At 41.0% G+C, this 22,138-nt stretch overlaps 1 protein-coding gene across 1 annotated transcript in view; it reads right to left on the bottom strand.

The window, feature by feature from the left end:
- LOC138979502 (TPR and ankyrin repeat-containing protein 1-like) overlaps positions 1–22,138 on the bottom strand; it is a 40,542-nt gene that overhangs the window by 5,685 nt on the left and 12,719 nt on the right. Inside the window, exons 11-31 of the mRNA XM_070352213.1 lie at positions 21,564–21,760; positions 21,012–21,195; positions 18,980–19,481; positions 18,485–18,494; positions 17,450–17,623; positions 17,020–17,169; positions 15,925–16,182; positions 15,089–15,329; positions 13,414–13,637; positions 12,378–12,506; positions 11,534–11,726; positions 10,661–10,794; positions 9,069–9,224; positions 8,402–8,575; positions 7,409–7,612; positions 6,529–6,777; positions 5,305–5,442; positions 3,932–4,049; positions 2,406–2,618; positions 1,432–1,817; positions 488–652 (exon numbers count right to left, since the gene is read on the bottom strand). Of these exons, the coding sequence (XP_070208314.1) occupies positions 488–652; positions 1,432–1,817; positions 2,406–2,618; positions 3,932–4,049; positions 5,305–5,442; positions 6,529–6,777; positions 7,409–7,612; positions 8,402–8,575; positions 9,069–9,224; positions 10,661–10,794; positions 11,534–11,726; positions 12,378–12,506; positions 13,414–13,637; positions 15,089–15,329; positions 15,925–16,182; positions 17,020–17,169; positions 17,450–17,623; positions 18,485–18,494; positions 18,980–19,481; positions 21,012–21,195; positions 21,564–21,760 (4,199 nt within the window). The remainder of the gene's footprint in view (positions 1–487; positions 653–1,431; positions 1,818–2,405; positions 2,619–3,931; positions 4,050–5,304; positions 5,443–6,528; positions 6,778–7,408; positions 7,613–8,401; positions 8,576–9,068; positions 9,225–10,660; positions 10,795–11,533; positions 11,727–12,377; positions 12,507–13,413; positions 13,638–15,088; positions 15,330–15,924; positions 16,183–17,019; positions 17,170–17,449; positions 17,624–18,484; positions 18,495–18,979; positions 19,482–21,011; positions 21,196–21,563; positions 21,761–22,138) is intronic.

Genomic DNA, 22,138 nt, shown 5'->3' with positions numbered 1-22,138 from the left:
GTGCACGGGATTGTAATCTCGAGTTGTTTTTGCATCCAAACCTGTGAGTACCCAATTTTTGAATACCTAACATTTATGTTCATGATTGTGTGTATTTGTGTGTATGTTTATTGTAACTGTATAATACAGTGGAGGGAACCTACATTTGGAGTTGTGTTTGTTCCTGTATGATAGCGTACAAACGCATTTGCATTCTTTCACACTGACCTTGACATTTGCAGAGGGTCAGCTAGACTCCCATTAACCCTCGAAAAGTTTAAAAGCACTAGCTCCCAACAAGTTTAATAAAATGACAATATTCCTTCGTTTTGTACCCACCTTGGAAATTTGACAAGGATCAACATTATTTTGATACAACTCGATTATTTCTGCTCAACACATGAAAGCCCACAGGCATATATCCTACTGCCCGAACCTCACACTTGTATGACTGGCTGAACTTGGTTTTTTTTTTATTAAGAAGATTAAAAAAAACCTCTGCTCTCACCTGTTCTTCAATGCCAAAACGTTGCAGGCAATCCAGAGCCTTGTCAAACAGTTTGCCTCTAACAAGGCATGTCAGTGCACGATGGTAGTCAAGCATCTGTTCATGGCACATGCTCGCCTGCTCCCATCTTTCGGCCTTCTCATACTGGATGGCGGCTTCCCGGAGCTTTGTAAGCAAAACAAATATATGAACGTAGATTATGCCAAAAAAATTATCAGTTCAATACTTCATGAATTTAGGCAACTGCTTCTAACTTTTCATTTTCATGGAATGATCTTGTAGCTAGGTAAGTTGTTTGACTTACATTCCAAGCAGGAACTAATGTTTCCATTGGTACAGAAAGTGCGAATGAAGTAACTGAAACTGCATGCATTTGTACTAACACCATGGTGCAATCAGCAAACACAGTTCTGGTAATGTCGCTTTCGTTTCATTGACCTCATTCAAATTGAAGAAATGTTAACAAAAAATGGTACAGTACATATGAGGTATTTTGTCATGGTTTGTTATTCTTTTTCCCATTTTGAGGACGCTGCTTAGTTTAAATCCAAAAACAAAGAGACTGCCAACGTTCCAAAAGTTTAGTTTAGCTGCTTAGTTTAGTTCTTGAAGGTTAGTCCCAATGGAAAAGCGGGGTTTCTTACCCCCACTACAATTGTGTGTGTGTGTGTGTGTGTGTGTGTGTGTGTGTGTGTGTGTGTGTGTGTGTGTGTGTGTGTGTGTGTGTTACATGTCTGATATGGATGACTCCTCGAAGAATTCAGAGAAGTTCAGCTATCCCCTGTTGGGTAAAAACTAACACCACGCCTAACTCATTGTTTTGGATTCATCTACAAGTTATTGTAAAAGCTTTTGAGGTAACCATCAAAACCATCTATGTTTTTGTATTCTTCAGGAAGCATCTGTGAAACCAGCTGGCTTAAACGTTAAAATTATAAAAATACCTTTCTGTTCTTCTCAAAAACCTCGGCAGCATGACCATGTTTGCCTGCTTTGTCAAGGCATCTGCAAGCACCCTCAGTGGCCAGGTAAAACCGCTGCTCTGATGTCTGTTTCTTCTTCTGGGATTCTGCCTGGCATTCCAGAAACAAGATGGCTGCCTTTAGATACGCAGTTTTTGTTGCATCATCCAGGATCCGTGATTGAGGTTGCATGAGTGCAGTATTCAGCCTGGAGTGAGCAATGGCAATGTTGCGCAGGAGTTCATTGCCAGCATTGCTGTAGCAGTCAGCTGCTATGTCGTACAGCTTGCGGTTCATGAACTCGGTCCCTCGTTTTTCCCATGCCTTTGGGCTGGACTTTTTGGCAAAACTGTCCTGTGCGCCCCCACCTTCACAAACAAACGTTTTAAGCTAAACATCTGTTTATGCTCTTTCTTTGTGTATATTACGTCATCATACAAAACCATAATTTATAGTGTCATAGGACATCGTTTCTGGAGTTTAACAGCATCATCAGGCTTGTTTCGATCCATTAATCTAACATTATATGTTACCTCCCTTTGCAATATTCAACAACAAAATCAAATCCCTGCAAATCAATAATAGTCGGTCACAACGAAGTCACATCCGACCATCCCCAACCCCCACGGTCCACCACTCCTAGAAGTCATGAAATAGTTGCAGATGTTAACATGAGCTTGCCGAGAACACAATGTCTCTTCTCAGTGTCTATTTAAAATCATTTTTTTCTGACTCGAGCATTTTTTACAGTTATGACTGTAGCAGTTTACCCTTCAGTGCAAGTATACGTGCGTATCTCGGGTGGTGTGCACGAGAAAGTGACCTACTAGGAGGGAACTATAGCGCCGTGTTGGATAAATTGAATATTGAGATTTGTGCCAGATTTCAACCAATCCGACCGATTGAATCCCACTCAGTCAGGCACTTTATCTTGCACAGCACGCCTGGTTTCAAACCTGAACAATATAAAGTGTCCTTTGATTCAGCAAGTTGTAGCCGTTTGAAATATTCAAACATCGGTCTGCGTTTCTCTTCATCCTCGTCAAAGATGTAAACGTTGGCCCTTGCACGAGTCACGGCTGTGTACAAGTGTTTCAGCTCAGAGTTGAGTATCTTGTATTTCTTTTCATCAAAGTCCCGTGAAGCAGTTGGCCTTCGTCTCAGTTCATCTTCAGCACATCAAAAATACAGTACATTTAAAAAATATGTTGTGTATCCTGATCGTCCATTGTGAAAATTAATATAATTATCAAAGTTCTATTGCATGACTCGTTTGGTCAATCAAACGTTTGGGTTTTGTTTAAGCATGCAGTCTGTCCAGAAATCATTTGGAAGTTCACCTCATATAACTAATGCATGACGGAATCTTGTAAGTTTAAAAACAGATAACACAACAGCAATCAACAAACATTAGGCTCTTTTTGGGTATTTCACACGTGACATCCCCAGAGAGAAAACCTTCATAATTAATCACCTTATATTGATATCGAAAATGTGCATAAGCCAGTTTAAGTACGGAAATCCAAAAACTAACATGAAGATCTTATTTCAGAACCAAGCTCGAGTTCGAAATTTCTAGTAAAATTGAACTGTGTATAAGAATATAGATAACTAGTAGTATTGTGCTGTTATATTTTAATGTAAAGTTATTTATATATGCGCTGTATGATGCTGTGCTGAAAACTAGTACTGTAATTGGTAATTTGTAAATTCTCGCCTTTGTCTATCGAGCGTTGGATTAATTAACCTGTTATGTATTGTCCCGCTGAAAATGTATTATATAACAGAATTATGGGAACAACAACAACAACACACACACACACACACACGCACACACACACACACACACACACGCACATACACGCAGACATTAGTTAAATTGTTGTTGAATTAAAAAGTAATCTAATGGAAATGTAACCTGTAATGTAAAAGAAAACAAAATTAAAATTTCATTAAAAAAAAAAACACCAATGAAGAAGGATATGCTCACCGCCCAAAAAGAAAGAAAGAAAAAAAAAAAAAAAGACGAAAGAGGCAAAAAAGATGGGTTGAAGCAGCCTTGCATGCAACTGAGGTCGAAAAAAAAAAAAAAAAAAAAAAACCCCGTTATGTCTTGAGACAGGCATGTCCAGAAAAAGATTAGTGGAGTGTACTTCTGGGACAACCTGAGCAAACGGCAGAGGATGGCCTACACTTGTGACCAAAGAGATCATGGATGACATTGACTGTTCCATGTGTGAAAAAGCAAGAATGAAAAACAATTTGACATGAACTCACTGCATGTAAGGAATTATATCAACAGTGTGCTGTCAAATCATCTCGAAAATGCTGAATATGCGCTAAATTAACCGAAGCAAAACTACATGTACAACATATCAATAAAAAAAATTCTTAGCTCCTGAAACAAATTCTCATCAGACTTATAAATCTGATGCAAACTGATTGAGGAAAAACGATTATGCAAGAAGACACAGACTAGTACCTTCATGAGTACAGACCAGGCCGCCCGCTGAAGAAGATGTTTCCTCATCCTTATTCTCAGCGGCTGCGCTGCACAGCTTATCTATGTATGACAACACTATTTGCCACTCTTTCTTTGCCTGCAGAAAAGGAACAGTACAACATTGTACATGAAAATTATAATCACTGGACACTGAAAGTATGGGTTCCGAACTTTGAATTTCTTTTGTATCTGTAGCAGTGTCTGAATCAGACCCGCATAGCCGCATCGGTTAAAAAAACATAACCAACCAATGCAAAGATGTAGCTTCAAGTACAGCTGAGAAAACCTCGACGTTACGGTTTTGTTATGTGTAACGTGTAGAGAATTTAGACACTGCCAATTCCTACAGCAAAGTTTAGAACTAGCTACTCAGGTGAGTCAAAAACTGTAAAAGGAAAGTTTAGTACTAGCTATTCAGGTGAGTCAAAAATGGTTACAAGAAAGCAGAATGCTAGTTGTGATTCAATTGGTTTAAGCAATGTTTTATTCGTGTTTTACATGTTCATGAAATTTACATTGTCATGAAGTGAAAACAACTACAAGCCTTCGGCGTATGGTGGTGTCTTCAACACAACCTTGCAATCAGAAATACGAACATGGCGGACAGTCAAGTTCTTACACAATGTGCACAAACAGTCAGTCAGTTTAACACAAAATATCTTACAAATTTAGAAGAAGAAAAAAAAGAGAAGAAAAAAGTAAACACTCATTCACATCTAACCAGAAGTATGCTTAAAGAATAGTAATCAGTAATTTATCAGAGCAAGAAAAGCAAATTTAGGGACAAGTATTCTGACCGGGGGGGGGGGGGGAGGCAGAGAGAGAGAAAGAGAGAGAGAGAGAGAGAGATAGAGAGAGAGAGAGAGAGATGCTGTGTTTGTCTAATGCTATGATTCACTTGACAAACGGGGTGTTGCAGGTAGCTCTGCTTCCTCCTTGGGGATGAAGCTACCAGGGGAAGGGATTGTGTTGGAGGTGCGGGTAGAGGGGTAGCCCTCCCGGTGCTCCCCCTTGGACCTCCCTAGTCTAGGACCCTGGGTCTTCGCGAGGTGGCCATTGTGGCGTAATCCCTCCGGACTAGCATAACGTTTCCCTATCCCAAGACCGACCGTGCGTGGTCTATGACCACATCCTCTACGAGGTGACCCTATCAACTAGGCAGCGCAAGCCCCTAGGCGAAACACGGCGGATCTAGAGGAGAGAACCTCAATAAAAAATTTGAGCTGCCATGAAGACGGAGCATGTTGGCTGAGGACAGCGGGCAGACCTCCTGTGCCGACACCCATCTACAGGAGAAAACCAGGCATGCACGCATCAAACCCAACATGGCCATACAAACGGACTTGACAAACCTGTGAATCCTTGAAAAAGTTGTAGAGTAGAACGTCATCGAACTCCAGACCTTTTGCTTCATAAATTGTGAGGCGGAGTGCTCTTGACATTTCTTCCGGCAAGGCTTTTCGAGCATCATCACTCACCACCAGAATTACCTGCATATTCAACAATTCAGAGTAACAGCAAAAACACTGAAAGCATTTCAAATAAAACACGTCCCTTTGCTCTTCACAAATCATTCAGCATGTCAAATAAAACACGTCCCTTTGCTGTGCACATATCATTCGGCATGTCAAATAAAACACGTCCCTTTGCTGTGCACATATCATTCGGCATGTCAAATAAAACACGTCCCTTTGCTGTGCACATATCATTCGGCATGTCAAATAAAACACGTCCCTTTGCTGTGCACATATCATTCGGCATGTCAAATAAAACAAGTCCCCTTACCTTGCACAAATTATTCGGCATGTCAAATAAAACACGTCCCTTTGCTGTGCACAAATTATTCGGCATGTCAAATAAAACACGTCCCTTTGCTGTGCACAAATCATTCAGCATGTCAAATAAAACACGTCCCTTTGCTGTGCACATATCATTCGGCATGTCAAATAAAACACGTCCCTTTGCTGTGCACATATCATTCGGCATGTCAAATAAAACACGTCCCTTTGCTGTGCACATATCATTCGGCATGTCAAATAAAACACGTCCCTTTGCTGTGCACAAATTATTCGGCATGTCAAATAAAACAAGTCCCTTTGCTCTGCACAAATCATTCAGCTTTCATAGTAGAGGTTGTAGAGTGAACCCCTAATAGTAAAACACTTCAGTTTTGTAACCTATATAATTATTCAGTCACGTAAACTAGGAGTTTGATTCAATGTCATCAACACTCAATACGATGTCACTATAAATGTGGCAGCCTGACGATATCTGGGCAACGTTTACGCACCACCATCTTTTTCTTTGTGTCTTTGTTTATTTTCTTGTGTCCACCAGATATATTTCTGCTAAGTCCCTCCGATGAAAGAAAACCTCAAAAAAGGATGTTTTATAATTGTCCCTTTGGCTATTTCTGTGACCAAAACATACCTGTCATCGCCAGCTCTTTGTACTAAAGGGGCGGTTTTGGGCCAGTCACAAGGTTAAGGGTGTCCTTTTGTCGCATGTATCACTGTACCATCAGAGTCATGTGTCCTCTAACCTAATCATGGTTTTTACTACATTAACGCCCTCACCTGGTGTGCTCCAAACTCAATGTGTGATGTCTCACGCTCATTCCCAGCCAAGAAAGTAACCAGGTCAGCAGGACTTGCCGACTCGATCAGCACTGGCTTGGGGCCTCCAAACAGACCTTTGTCACGTGCCAGTTTGTCAAAAGATTCAGGGAAGAAGTTGTACAGCAGGTCCAAAATTCCTGACGCCAAGCGCAAGATTCCGTCATGAGACCTGTAGTTTTGCGTCAGCTTATAGACATGTTTGGGTACCTGTAACAAGGGGATATTTCAATTCATTTCACTCTATACCTTCCTCGTGCTTGGGAATTCGGGTTGCTTCTTCACAGCAAAAACTTTCAGCAACAAGAGTCTGCATGACTTCCCTGGTCGATGCGTGTTTAGGTACAGTGTTTAGGTACAGTGTTTAGGTACAGTGGAATCCTTACAGTCTGTTGATTTAGCTGAAGCAGGCTCCCTTCCACCAGACCCCATCCCCTTTCCCCACAGCCTGCCCCCTCCACCGGCACACACACCCGCTGTTAAGCCCGTCCTTTATGGAGCAAGAAGTCGACTTGGCGAAGCTTCGCGAAGTCTTTATACCGAAACCCCGCAGCTACGGCGAAGTACGTTGTACCCTATTTCGTTGCTCAAGTTGTGACATACGGAGCTGCGCCGTAGCTCTGCGACGAAGTTGTTCTTTTTGACAGAAGAATGCTTTTTGATTCAAGATGGGCGTGGAAATCACACTCGAAAGAGCAGAGTGCATTCCCTTGGACGAATTCTCGTTCCGGAAGCTTCTCGAAGTGAACAACCCGAAGTCGACTTCGTCCAACTAAGAACAGGCATTAAAATAATCTTCGAGGACTGATTTACTAGTTTGTCTCTTTAATTACACACTCACTTGCAGCTGTGAATGTCCTGAAAGAACGCTCATGTCTTTTGCACGGTAGAAGAGAGTTTTGAGATCAGTGAAGCGGAATGCAACACCACGCATGATGCTCTGAGCAGTGTCCCCTGTCAGGAACATTCGGTTGGGCTGGTCAGTCAAGCACATCAAAAGGAACAGTTCTGCCTGAGTGAAATCCTGAGTTTCATCCACATATATCTGGGACAGAATGAAAAAATGCTTAACTCTATGCCTATCAAATCAATATGTGTTGCCTCGACATAAAGAGCTCACACAGTGTGCGTTAGAGCCCATCTGCTAAGTTCCTGCTCTGCCATGCCCATTTGAGCAATGAAGAGATCGAAAGTGCACGAAAGATGGCAAAGCCCTCAAAAACTGAAACATTCCCAAAAGCATTCTAGTCAACCCTGCCCTTGCGCCCATCTCCCAAAAGCAACCACCTGCTAACAACGACTACTGAAAAGGATCCCAGACATTTTTTTCTATATAATTCACCTTTCCATTGCAACCATGTGTCTATTATGTATAACGAAAACTTTTCGTCGGTTTGTTTGTTTCTTTGTTTGTTTGCTTAACGCCCAGGGAGTCGACCACGAAGGGCCATAGTCAGGGCGGTGCTGCTTTGACATTTAACGTGCGCCACACACAAGACAGAAGTCGCAGCACAGGCTTCGTGTCTCACCCAGTCACATTATTTTGACACCGGACCAACCAGTCCTAGCACTAACCCCATAATGCCAGACGCCAGGCGGAGCAGCCACTAGATTGCCAATATTAAAGTCTTTGGTATGACCCGGCCGGGGTTCGAACCCACGACCTCCCGATCACGGGGCGGACGCCTTACCACTAGGCCAACCGTGCCGGTCTTTTCGTCGGTCCCCTGGGTGGTTGTTATAGACATGCAGGTTCAACTGACTGCACCTCATGTTTGAACAAAAGTATGGATGTTGGCTCCTCGTATATGACCCAACATATGCATGTCTGTACCTCATGTATGACCCATTCTGGGCCCAGCTGTTCTGATTCCTCTGGGTTCTTTGGCTGAGAGTGTCCCAGGGAGATCTTTCTCAGACGTCTGAAGATGTGGAACAGAAGATCTGCTTCATCGTACATCCATTTCTGATGAATGTACTTTCTGTAGCTTTCGAACAGAGTATAAATCTGTGGAAAGAAAAACAGATCGATAATGTTACATGTCTGATAGCTCTCTGTGTTAAAACCTCACCTGGAGGCAGGTGGGGAGGGGCCGTAGGGGAGAGGCAGGAGGAAAGGGGAGCTTGTCCTCACAGGGGGGGGGGGAGGGGGGGTGTGTGCACGAGAAAGTGCCCAACCTGACGAGAGCCAACCGCTGGATGGGACTGGATGAAAGTGACTTTTGTCTGAGATTTCACTCATTCTGGGACATTCGTGAGCATGCCACCCCCAGTAGTCTCAATCGGAAAAGATAATGTAGGGAGAATGTTAATTAATGAAGTTGCATGCTAAATCGCCGTTGAACTAATACACACTAAGGTAACTGACTAACTGAACACCTCGTCTATCCCTCTCTATGTAATATAAAGTCATGACGTCAACCTCCTCTTGGAACTTCACTCATCCTCCATATATGTAAAACGCCATATCCTGGAGAGTTTATGTGTCATGTTTCTCTCACCTTTTGTCGGTCTCCCACAAAATTTGGAGCCTGTTTGCGTCCCACTTCCTCGTAACTCTTGTAGTCCAGGTAACCGTTTGGAGAGTTCACTGCTTCCAATGATCCCTTGATGAAGGACGTGATCTCCATCCATACCAGGCTGGGGTGGTAGCCAGCCTAAACATCAAGTGATTGGGTCAACTTTCCCTCTGTTGTAAATCATATTTATGGAAAGAGGTCATGCCGCTTAGAAAAATTTGCCTTTAGTGTGACTCTTTTCGCCTCACACTCAAGCCAAAAAAATCCGAAAAAGGTTAAATGCTTATTGTCCATAATCGAAAAACAAAAAAACAACGTACGCATGATAACGCAAATTTGGTGTGTCCTGGGACCGCGCTCTTTTCGGGTTGTGTACGTTGCATGACCCCCTTTCAACATGTTCGAGTACATTTTATCAGCTTCTAGTGTGCATAGAACACAAGAATTAACGCACAGGGGAGCCCTGTTGAAGTTGACAGGATTATAAACAATAAAGAGACAATTACAAAGAAGAGCTAAGGTCAGTTGAGCAGTATCCCCTTGATCCCAAGATGGCAAGAGTTCAGCTGAACTTAAGATTTTTTAATCTGTTTTTCGTCTTATTATTCTGTGTACCTACTAGCATCTCACCGTCCGTGAATGCTTTTCACACAATCAGTTGTAGTCGTAGAGATCGGATGGCAATCAGTGTTGTTACAATTTTCACTGATTTGGGTCAGGTACCCGTTTCATTAATTTTTTTAAGCACAAATCCTGACAGCAGCTCCTTGTGCTTAACAGTTCAAATATAAATAAGTAAATAAATAAATTAATAAATAAATAGATAATTAAATAAATTAATTAATTAATTAAAAAAAATAAATAAATAAATTTATACATATAAATAAAAGAGAGTGTCTGTCTGTCTGTGTGTGTGTGTGTCTGTCTGTGATCGCCAAAGCTCCGAGAAGGGAGGGGACAGGAAGACGATGTCGTGCATGTGCACTCCTGTGACTGTGAAGATGTGCACCTGACCACCACCGCCGCTGCCGCTGCGCTGCCAGCCCTCCAATCCTCCTCCGCCTCCCCATAAATGGATGTAAGTGTGTGTGTGTGTGTGTGTGTCTGTGGTCGCCATACCTCTGAGATGGCAAGAGGCAGGAACAAGATAGTGTGCACGTACACTCCCTAGGTGCCGCAGATGAGCACCTGGGTTTTAGTTTCTTGATTCATTGTTTCCTTTCTCAGAGTAGGGACCTCCCCTTTATTGATTACAGCCTATATAGTGCAAGACCAGTTTAATGTCTACTGTTCACCTATAGCAAGCACATAATGCCAGTGATATTAGAAACGCTCTATTGCTCCTATGAGGAGAGAAAATGAAGAAAGAAAAATTAACTGGACAGTTCCGGACATTTCTAGAAGGTAAGGGAGATAACTCTTTTTTTGTATCCAAACAAAGGAGGTAAAGCTAATGATAATGGGATAGCGAGCGTCTTAAATTGCTACAGGGCTCCGCTTACTCCCGGGCGAAGCCGGGCTTAACTGCTAGTAAATAAATAAATACAAATAATATGAGAAGTAATAGTCCTTACTGTTTCACCCTTTTTCAGATGTGGCCAGATTTCCTCCACAAACAACTCATAGGTCACCTTTCGCCTGGAGTCAGATTCCAGACTGTGTTGCTTGCGAGAAGGCCTTGCTTTACCTGTTTCTTCTTCTTCCTCTTCTGCTTATTAAGAAAATGAATTGCAATTGTGGTTTAATTATGGTACATGTATTTGTATATAAAACTTGGTAATATATGCATGCAATTGTTTGGCTTGAAAACAATAACAAAAATTTACTAATCTAACCAAATACCAGAAACACTAGAATTGTGTTTGGTGGCACAGCCAGTCAAACGGGAGTGATTTTGGGTTGCATCAATAGGCGTTTAAAGGAAAAGTCCAAAGTTTTGTAGCATGATCATCAAATGACCAATGTATGAACGTCTCAGAGAAAAAAATTCTTCAAAATCACCCTCCCCCCCCCCCCCCCCCCCCCCCAATATCGTTGTAACTTAAGATTTATTTTGCTGCGCTAACCAAGACTTAACCGTCTAAAGGTCATGAAGCAGTCATTTGGTCTTTTTGACCTCTGACGTCACATCGATCTTTATGATCTATTACATAATTGTCCATATTGATTCTACTAGGCCAGTTCGATTTACAGACAGAAAAGTTATCGCTTTACACAGGAAAAGGCTTTACATGGGAAAAGAATGCCTTGGTACTGTACAGCCTCAATATAGAAATCCTGTGGCAATCCTTCTTTCTTCTTCTGGGTTAGTGGGCTGAAACTCCCACGTACACTCGTGTTTTTTCACGAGTGGATTATGACAGTTTTTACCCCGCCAAGTGGTAATCTATATTTCATTCGGTATCTCCCAAGGTTAATCTTTATCAGATATCACAGAAATTACCCACCATCTTCGTCACTCTCCTCCTCTGACATGTAGCCATGTAAATAGTGAATGGCGGAAGATTCCTCTGGAAGGGTCACAGTGAGACTACCATCCTTGTTGCGCTTGAAGAAATGTGGTGGCGGCAGTGAAGCGTCCAACATAAGGATCAGCTTCCATAATGTCAGGAAGAGTGGAAACTGGTAATCATCTACTTCCTTCGGTAAAATGAACAACAAACAACACTGTCAATGGACTGATTTGTTCTTGGATCGCCGGAGCTGAGGTACAGAGGGTGGTCAAATTTTTTTACCCCTTTTCATTTTTCTCACGAACTTTCGTTTGATCAAATTTTTATTTGATTTTTATTTGAAGTACGGAACATACCTAGAAAAGTATGAGGATATCCATCTGGAAGGCACTTAATGATGAACTGAAAGTCTGGAATCAAAAATGACTAACGCTTTTTTATGACATGATCCGCTTCTCACACTTTCTAATGCCCCCCCCCCCCCCCCCCCCCTCTCCCCGTGTGAGGAAACTTTGCTCCCAATTCCTCCTGCCTCTCCCCTCACCCTCCCAATCTGCCTCCAGGCGAGCTTTTGAGATATCGGACATATAACATTATCCACACATTGAGTAATAGGGACTTTGAAAGCGGACATGTATGTGAAATGTGCAAGGCCTCTATCTCCTGAAAAAGACTGAACTTCGCATTCAGAAAAGGAGCAGAGGTCAAATGGTTGAATTACTAGTGTTTTCCGCCAGTAGTCATTCTTGAATGAAATTGATCACTTACAATAACCAAATATCAGCATATCTAGCGGCCTGCTGTCATAAATTATAGCAAAGTCATGTAAATATGTTACCTGCAGCCGGTGCGGGAGAGGTTCTTCCTCAACGGCTGTGTGACGCTCCGCCACAGGTTCTGCATGACACAGTTCCTGGAAGTTTTTCTGCACTGCCTCACAAAGGACTGGATTTTTGGTGACAAACATCTAGGAAAAAATTCCATCGATATAGAATCAGTCTATGTCTCATGGTTTATACAAAAGCAAGAACAGCAAAAGCTTTGTTAATCGAACGCTTTGTTGTTGACTTGTGTCTTTTTTTGCAAGACTGCAAGAAAAAGCATTATTGTTAGACATTGTCTTTTGTCAGAACAGTGACCATGAAATTCAACAAATGTCCAACAAACTTTCAAAACAAGTTGATGAAGGATATAAGGATGCCGTGTTTGTTTGAAAGACCCAGCTACAAAATAAACTCAGCCGAAAAAAGATTGCATTAATAATCTTAATGGCATGACAAGTTTAAATGAAATGACACTGGAATTAATGTTTTAGTTTGGGAACGAATATGGGTACAATAATTTTGTTGCTAAGTTTATTATGATGAAAGTACAATGCAGATCAGGTTGTTTTTTCTACCCGCTCAATGGCATCAATGTGACCCTGACAGATATGTTGGGTCAAAAACCGTTACAATGTGTTAAGTCAAGTTGAAAAGCTCTAGCTTTAAGCATTGCCTAAGAAAACAAATTTTTTTCGCCAAATTCTATGCTGCTGTGGTCATGAAATTAGACAAGTATCAACCACATTTTAATATTGTCTGGAAGTCAGCAAACAAAGCTTTAGTTTCGAAAGCGTCCAAGAATATGACAATTTTCCATTCGTATTTTTTAAATGTGAACGTGACGCTGATGTGACATGCAGACTGATGATGATAACCCAGACGTTCACCACGTTTTCAGGTTGCGGAATTCTACAAGCGTGTCAACTTTCAAAGCTATACGTTTCCATTGTTTGCCTAGATTCCATCCCGCTTTTACAAATGACCAGTATCAAATAGACCTTTATCCTACCCGAAAAGCACATGTCATGCAAAACACACTCCAAGACATACCTGGTGCAGATGCACTTTTTCGGCAATTAGCCTCGCGCTGCTCGTTTTTGTCATAGTTTCCATTTCTCTCTGCTTTGCCTTGCATCTGGAAGTATTGGGCGCAAATGGCTGATCGTGTTCAGACTCCTCTGGAACGCCACCACAAGCTCCATCAACACTACCAGCACCACCCGTAGGGGCTTCTTCTGTTCCCTTCAGTTCACTTTGTTTACCGTCAGCTTCACCTGAAAAATGTATTTCCAGCGCAATGACTGTTCTGTAACTTCCTTTCAACAGCATCCTGAAGGAAAATGTTTGAAGCATGATTTTTTGCTTGTAAGTCTATATAAAGTTAATCTTGTAAAAGGTGACCAATAAAATAAAAAATCCGCATGAATATATCACACAAAGTGTAAAGTGACTGACTAAAGTTTTGATGTTTCTGTCGCTGAAGTTTATTTTCAGCGACTACTGTTTTTGATAGAGCAAAAGCTCTACAACAGTAAAATCATAACCAAAGAACATATATAGAGCAAGGTGTAAGTTTACTGTACGGGTTGACTAGATTTCAAAATGGACATATCAGGCCCTAATTTATCATTTCCGTCACTAAAACACCAAAATACAAAAATACCTGTACATTGAGACCACGACATTGGCAGCCGTGGATGTTATCCATACATTTGTCAAGAGACAATATTCCAGTACACAAAAAAAGAAGCATAAAAATGGTTCAAATGCGGCGGTAAAACACCACAAACCAGCTGACAATACAATTGTTGGCTGACTAAAGTTTGCAAAAACAAAATATCACCTGTTAAGCACACATTTACCTAACTGTCTTCTCACAATTCTGAAGCTTCTTCACTGTTTTGAGTCACAAAATGGCAACAGTAAAATTAATCATGCTTAAGCGTGTCTAGTCGTTTCAGAGAAACAGAAGACTTTCCTTTCGTGTCGACAGTTTTTGTCAGAGGCTTGTCAAAAGTTATCGGAAAGTAATCAATGTTCGCAATGCTGTCGGGTCAAATCAGATTCTCGGACACAATTTTCGATGTGCAACTTACGCACTTGCAAAGTTTTCATCCAAATCCACCTATAAAATAAACTGAAGCACTTAGCACCATATATACATATCGCTTTGAGTCGTGTGGTGGTAAGCCTGCTACAATCAGCTGTTTCCTTTAGACTCTGCATCGTATGCAAAACGTTTCGTATTGGGCATGACTGACATTGACTCGACGAGAAATCTCGAGAGTATTGTCGATGACAAAGACTTTTTTTTATTTTTTTACTTTTGGCCACAGATAGGCCGCTTGCGGCGGATAAGTCGCAGGGATCCGAGTGGAGTAAAACAGATGCACCTTGTTGGACGCACAATACGGTAATCATAATGCCCTCGGACCAATGCAACAGCAGCAACAGGGGTCACGCTCATTGCAAATTATTGCATTTTTTAGGTGCCATATACATATTAGCCAAATTGCTGCATAAATTAGGTCTTGTTTACCGTCAACCTACGCAAATCGTTCAAAGCACGACCTCTGAGCAACGCCACTCAATTCCAACGGACAGACACTGACCGATATTGACATGCACGGACATCGACCCCCCTGCAAACACACACATCAACACACACACACCACACACACACACACACACACACACACACGCACACACACACACACACACACACGCATACCATGATCTTTTACGCGTGCAAAACACTCTCTGAACGTGAGTTGAGGTTGATAACCCTTTTCCCTGGTATCTGTCCAGTACTTGAGGAAGCAGATCATCAGCCTATACAAGCAGCACGTGGTCTTCCCCGTACCACTGCGACCAATCAGCAAGACAGGAGCACCAGTATCCAGTTCGATGATGACAACCTCTCGTTCTGTCACACGGAACAGAAAGTCCGTCTTCACATCCGATTTCTGCAACATAATACAAGAGAAAATCTTTTGATTCCAAAACAACCTTGCTGATTATGTTAAATCCAAGTCACATATAAGGCATTACAGTGCTTTTGCATCACACAGTCAAAGAACAACAACAACAACAACAACACCAACACCACCAACAACAACAACACACGCTTCACGGAAACAGTAGGTTTTGTGTTTTTGTTTTTCCTATCTTATTTTCACTCAAGACTCCAACAGGTTTCGGGTTGGTAACAGAAAAAAAGAGATAATCAAATTCCCGTGGAACATCTTTTAGACAAGCCTGGAACTCCAATGGGGTCTGTTATTTGCTAGAACAAATAAAGACATCCTTTGTTGGGCCCTGTTGACACCAATTTCAACATCTAATCTTAAATGGCCCGAAACCGGTACTCTATGTGATAAACTTAATGGAGTTTTCAAAACAAAAAGCAAGACCATTTATGCACCCAGGGTTGAAAGCTCGATCCCATCTGGAAATCCGGAATTTGAATTTGTTTTCTGGTTTAAATTCTGGACAGTCTCTTATTGGTGAAGGGGAAATGTTAACAAACGTACAGTGATTTAGATAAACTTAGCTCTTTACCTGCAGCCAGGCGAGTTCCATGTTGGAAGTGACAGTGAAGAACTTGAGAATCTGGTACTCTGTCTCATCTGCACTGGCTGGAGGATATACAGTAGTGTCACCCCTCTCTGTGTCGCCATCCACCTTTGTGTATGTGCGTGGTTTCATCAAGTCCTTGTGTGCCCCCAAAGGGTCTGGCAATGCTTTCAACTTCACCCAAGACTTGCAGCCTTCACCACGCTTGTGTGAATCTTTGATGCGTTTCACTGACTGAAAAATCTGCAATGAAAGTAGTAACAGTATATTAAAGAAACATCTGCCATATTTACCGTAATTCCTACATGAAACAAATCTGAATTTAAGTTTTTAACAATGATAGCATGCACCCTAATTTACATTGCATGAAAACCTGCACGTTGAAGAGCAAGAGAGAGATGCAAGTCAAGTCCAGTCTTACTACATACATGACTTTGAGTGTGATTCAAAATGGCCAGCATAATTAGTATAGTAATATTAATTAACGGAAGTTGCTCATTCAGCCTTTTATTACAGAGAAGGTAAATGCGGGAATTGTGGTGCAATTTTCTGCAAACGGGACACATATTTACAGAAAAAATTCTCTCCAACAAAGAAAAGCCAATAACACACTTCCCGTGACATATGGCTCAATTGGAGATTCTAAGACCAGTCGTGTAATTGGGCATGAAGTCTGGGCAAGTTAGGGAATATACACCTAAAACCGTTTCCTAACGCAATCTTTGGCTATCTTACACCTACAATCGTTTCTCTGGTATGGGAACCGACTGACAGAAACCAAACATGTATCACATAATACAGTTGGTTACTGAAATCAAAATACAGCTTGACCAAGTTTGCAGATAGTTTTCTTGTAAATAAAAAGAAAACACACCAGTAACCAGGTTAGGTACTTTTATATCATTAATTATTTCGGCAAGTAACTGCCTTCTTCAGGACGGTATGGAAAGAATGGCTTTCTTGTTTCAAATTTGTTTTTATATTTCTACATTTATTATTTCGATAAACAGGCAAAGTTTGTACTCAAAAGTCCTCTCCAACATGCACACAGCAATAGCTAACAACAATACCATAGCTGACCTCGTCATGGTCCAGTACAATGTCCCACACCCGAATAACATCCGTGTAGACTTTTTGAGAGGGAGAGAAGTCAACAGCAATCTCATAGATCAGTCGTTCACCACGTGTGATGTTTGCCTCATACAGTCGAATGGGCTTTGCATTTGGCAGCTAAAACGAAACACAACCTTGGAAATATAAACTTTGTCAAAACATTATTGCGACAAATGTTGCACTAAAAGCATTAATTCCCATGTCATTTCATTCAAACTTTCTATTCCAGTTAAGGACGTTTACTTGACTTTCTGGATCAAGAGGCATTGATAAACAGCAGAGATACGGTTTTCAACTTTTTGACTTTTCTTACTTTTTCACACATTGCACCTTAACTGTTCAACTGAGCCAAACCGTCCACCTACCCATGCACAATGCATCACACTGATATACAAACCTCACGGAAATCTTTGCGCCGCGTCTCTCCGCTCGCAAGCTGCTTGATGATGTTGATGATTTTCTTCCTTGTATGAGGAGGGACTTTTTTGCTGTTCAGCTTCCTGTGCACTTCCTCTGTGAGTACAACTTCCCAGAGTAGTCCTTCAAACTTGAGGTCATCCGACTGCTCACCCTGATTTCAACAAGGAAAGAGAAGCTTATATTACACATGATTTTCTACTCAGCGAGCATCAGCTGTCTCTTTCAGTTTCACGATCCTATTTTCCATTCTTCTCATCCATTTAAAATTCTACCCTTGAAATTATTCACAAAGGTTTTGAGCACAAAACGCAGAACGTGTATGTCACCCACTCAAATGCTAATAACTCACACATCTGTTCAGTGAATTACTTTATAGTTGGTGTACATTAGCGTGAGATTTTGGATGATAGTTTCACAACGTTTTAGATATAAAGGTCAAGTACTTTGGTTTGACCTCTTATTACAAAAAATATTTTTGAAATTTGGAGATTGCCTTCGAAGTAGGAGGCTTGGCACTGAGCAGCGGTCACACTCATCCGACTTGAACCCTCGAGACTCCCTCGAATGGCTTTTTCAACTCATATATATTGTTTAATGATGGTGTTTGTATGCAAGTCCCTACTATAAGCCAATGTGGAGGTCTAAAACCGGTTTAGTGTTGCTACCACTCGGTGCTAAAGCTCGTTTTTTGAGCCAATCCCCGAATTTGACAGAGCATACAAGGCAGACCACTTAACAAACGCACTTAAAACTTTGTGCACTTATCATCCCATATCTCAAGCCAATGTGTACAACGAATATGAAGTTATTCGCGTTACAAATCAAGGCGTTATTAGCATTTTAGTGGATGGCATTTTTTTTTTTTTTGGGGGGGGGGGGGGTCAATCTGTTGGAGCACTTTAAAAAAAAAAAACAGGCACCAGGACAGTGGACATGTGCGTTACTGATTCGATGATGCACAACATAACCGCCAATAACAAGTAACGTGAAAAGATATCATAACATTTATTACATTTGTTGCCCTCAAACAAAAAGATCAACACTTAAAAGCAATCATTACCGGGACTACAAGTAAAAAGGCCTGGCGAGTCGAAGACCGAGACGGGTCACGCTCGTCTCCGGGAAGCATGCAAACATAGTACCTATTTTAATTGTTAGCACATTTTCATAGATATGTTTTGATTCAGGGGAAGATAATGAATACAATGCAGTCTATCAAATCTGTTAGTGAATATTCGATTTTAATGACAACTTTATTGAGCAAATTAATCAATTAATTTGAAAGCTTCCAAGCTGAAATGCAATCCCATTGTCCGGATTGAGTTAAAGATTACTTGACCAAAATGTCAATCAATTTGGTTGAAAACTAAGGTCGTCACAGTGCCGCCTCAGCTTTCACTAAAAGCCGGATATTACGTCATGAAAGACATTTCTTGAAAACACAAAAAAGACTTCTGGGGGATATTATCTGGAAGAATTTGTATGTAGAGTTTTATGGAAATAAGACTCCATTTGTCTTGGATTTTTGAAAGTTTTAAAAGGCGTGTTCCACTCTACCTCCATGATTTGCTGTTTGTTTTCAGCGGTGCTTGGCTGAGGGCCGGATGCTTTGGTGTTCGGGTCTTTCCCTCCTTCTGCACCTTGCAGATGTTTATCCCGGGCTGACGTTTTCTTTGACTTCTCTGGTCTGTTCATCCCCAGCCATTTATCCTTTCTGGCTCTCGCAACTTGGAGCTCTTCGTCGCTCAGTTTCACCATGCCCGTGATAAAGTGTTTAATCAAAATGTCAGCCCGTTTGTCGTTGCCTTTCTTCAGGTAGTCGACTGCCATCATTTGTTCATTGTTCAGATCATCCTGGACAAGACCAAGACGCACAAGGCGTTCCACAGCGTCTTGAGAGTGACTGGAAGCAACAGCTTTCAGCGCAAGGTGAAGTAACGTGTTGCCTTCTTCATTTTTCGCCCTTGAATCATACCTGAGCCGGAGGTTGTCGAACAGTGTGAAGTTCCCTTTCATACAAAAGAGAATTTGGATAATGTGAACAAAAATGTGCGACACTTTTTTGTACCTGAAGTAGACAATTAACACTTCTGTAATCATATTCAAACATTCTATGCCCTAAAAGGCACTTGACTTATCTGTCTGTTACACCTTTTGGATTGACGATTTCTTTCATGGAGGCCACGTCAAAGTTTCTCTGTGAGGTCACCCCCAAAATCGACCTGACAAAAACGTAACGTATGGTCCAATTAAGAAATCGACCAAAATGTTCAACGATTTACTAATTAGTTCATCAATATTTTGTATCAGAACAAGTTATTTTGTATGGCAAGCTTGCTTACTTGTTGTATGACACCATACTGACTTAGGCAGGTGTATAAGCGTTTGAGATCAAAAGCAGGAGGTTTATTCGTCTATTTTGAAGGGTTTCACAACAAAAGCAGTGTTGTTTAGCTATGAACCATCAGATTCTGTTTGAAAGTTTAGGATCTTATGCTCACGATCACAGACAAGAGATACTGCAAGTGCAATTTCTTAGCATGTAAAGCATTTAATGAGAAGTTACGAAACTTTTAAGAACGACTTGTAAAACTCGTGATAAGTTTGAAGCAAATTTAAATCCCAAAAACGGACTTCGCAAACAAACAAAAAAATGGTTGCCACAATTATTGTTGAAGATACGTTTGAATAAAGCCTAGGGTGGCCATTCGCTCGCCGTGTAAACACGACTAAAAACTAAAAGACTGTTGATGGCTACTGTGTCACCGCCATGTCCTGTGAAGAGTAAACACAGAGAATTTTGAGAGGCTGTTGTGTTCTTTTTCTGTTTTAACTATCCAATCGTCTTGCTGTTCCTTTGTATTTTCACCAGAAAGGCGTCATTGTGCAGTAACAGAGAAACTTTTTAAGAATTACCCAGGAATGATTGTAGAAATTCTGTCAAAGTAAAAAAAAAAAAGCCTTTTTCTGAAAACTATTTGTACTTATGATATCCACCCAGAAAATACAATATGTTGATACATTTGTAGATATTGCATTGTTGTTGCAACTCGGGACCTTTTTAGATTGAAATAATACACACTGCAAAGTTCTGTCTTTAGTTTCCTGGAAGATGAGTTTGTCCACAATAAAACATGTTTAATCAAAAACAGTCGCAAAAAAGTCCATTTTGACCTATAAGTCATTCAAATATCTCTTTTACGAACAAAACAAGTTTTTCTGAGGATTTTAAAAACCTTGTAACAAAAACTTGAAAAATTTGCCAAGGAAATAAGAGTTGAGGTGGCACGGAAATTTAGTTTTGTTTCCTTGGCAAGCTTTTCGAGTTTTGTTTCAAGGTCATTGATAAAAATACTCAGAAAAAGTAGGTTTTTTTGTCCTTAAAAGTGATATGTCACCAACATGAATAATAAAAAAAGAATAAAAAAATAAAATAAAAAATAAATAAATCAATAACGGATCATCCATCTACTATTTCCAGTAGGCTCAGAAAAGAATATTTTTCCACAACAACACTTAGTCATCAAGGACTAACCTACCTTTGACCTTGTAAAGTGCTATGTCAAAAGCTGCATGCACAGGCGAAAAGTCTTTACAGTCTTTTTTTGCACAAAGAAGCACCTCCACAAGATTCATCTGACTTCTCTCCAATGCAGTCTGCACAACGCTGTCATATTCCTCGTTAGTTAACTTTGCACCGTGGCAAAGCAGCATGTCAAATACCTGTTGGACAATTAGTACAGCGAAGTTTTGATGTGGTCGTAAGTAAACACACACACACACACACACACACACACACACACACACACACACACATACACACACACACACACACACACACACACACACACACATACGCAGACACACACACACACACACACACACACACACACAAACACACACGCACAAACACAAACACACACACACACATGGTTGAATTTAAAGATCGAGGTTATGAACAGAACATCTGAAAAAAAATCGGTCTATATAAAAAATATAAAAAAGGGCGTGGCGTGTAGTCTTACTACATGTATCTTATACAGGGGGTTCCACTCTCGATACCGTTTGCGAATTCATCTCCCACAACTCACCTCTTTGTCCGGGAACGAGGACGTTTCCTTTGAAATGACATGCTTACTGACAGAGACTTTTGAAGCAAGTGATCTCCCTTGCTTCTCTCCTCTTCTGAGAAACACTTTTAATTCTTCCCATCGCCTGTACTCCACCATAGACTGGACAGCCAGCTGCAGCTTTGTCTCCGGTAATTCGAAAATGATGCTTGGAATATCTGTTAAAATAATTACCAAAAGGTACTGGTTTACTTATGTTCTAATACATGTATAGCACGTGCAGTGCGCATTCTGGATTAAACTTATGAATTAGCGGTTAGGTCCTCTTTTTTCCACATTTTTTTGCTGAGCTTAATTTCCATAAGATTTGATGATGGTGAACCATCATGTCTGGAGTAGGGGGGGGGGGGGCGCGGGGGGTAGTTAATCCCCAAAGCCCAAGAGTGTGTACAGTTTCATAGCTCTATGTGTTTTTTTTTAAGCATTAAGGACATTTTGGGGGGGTGGGGAGGGGGGGTGTTAGTCAAAAAGGCTTTCGTATAAAAGTTAAGTTGATAATTAGAACCAGACAGAGAAAGTGTCACGCTGAGTGTCAC

This window comes from Littorina saxatilis, linkage group LG11 (assembly GCF_037325665.1).
Source record: "Littorina saxatilis isolate snail1 linkage group LG11, US_GU_Lsax_2.0, whole genome shotgun sequence".
NCBI classification, from domain to species: Eukaryota; Metazoa; Mollusca; class Gastropoda; order Littorinimorpha; family Littorinidae; genus Littorina; species Littorina saxatilis.
This window is presented reverse-complemented; position numbering and strand designations above follow the sequence as displayed.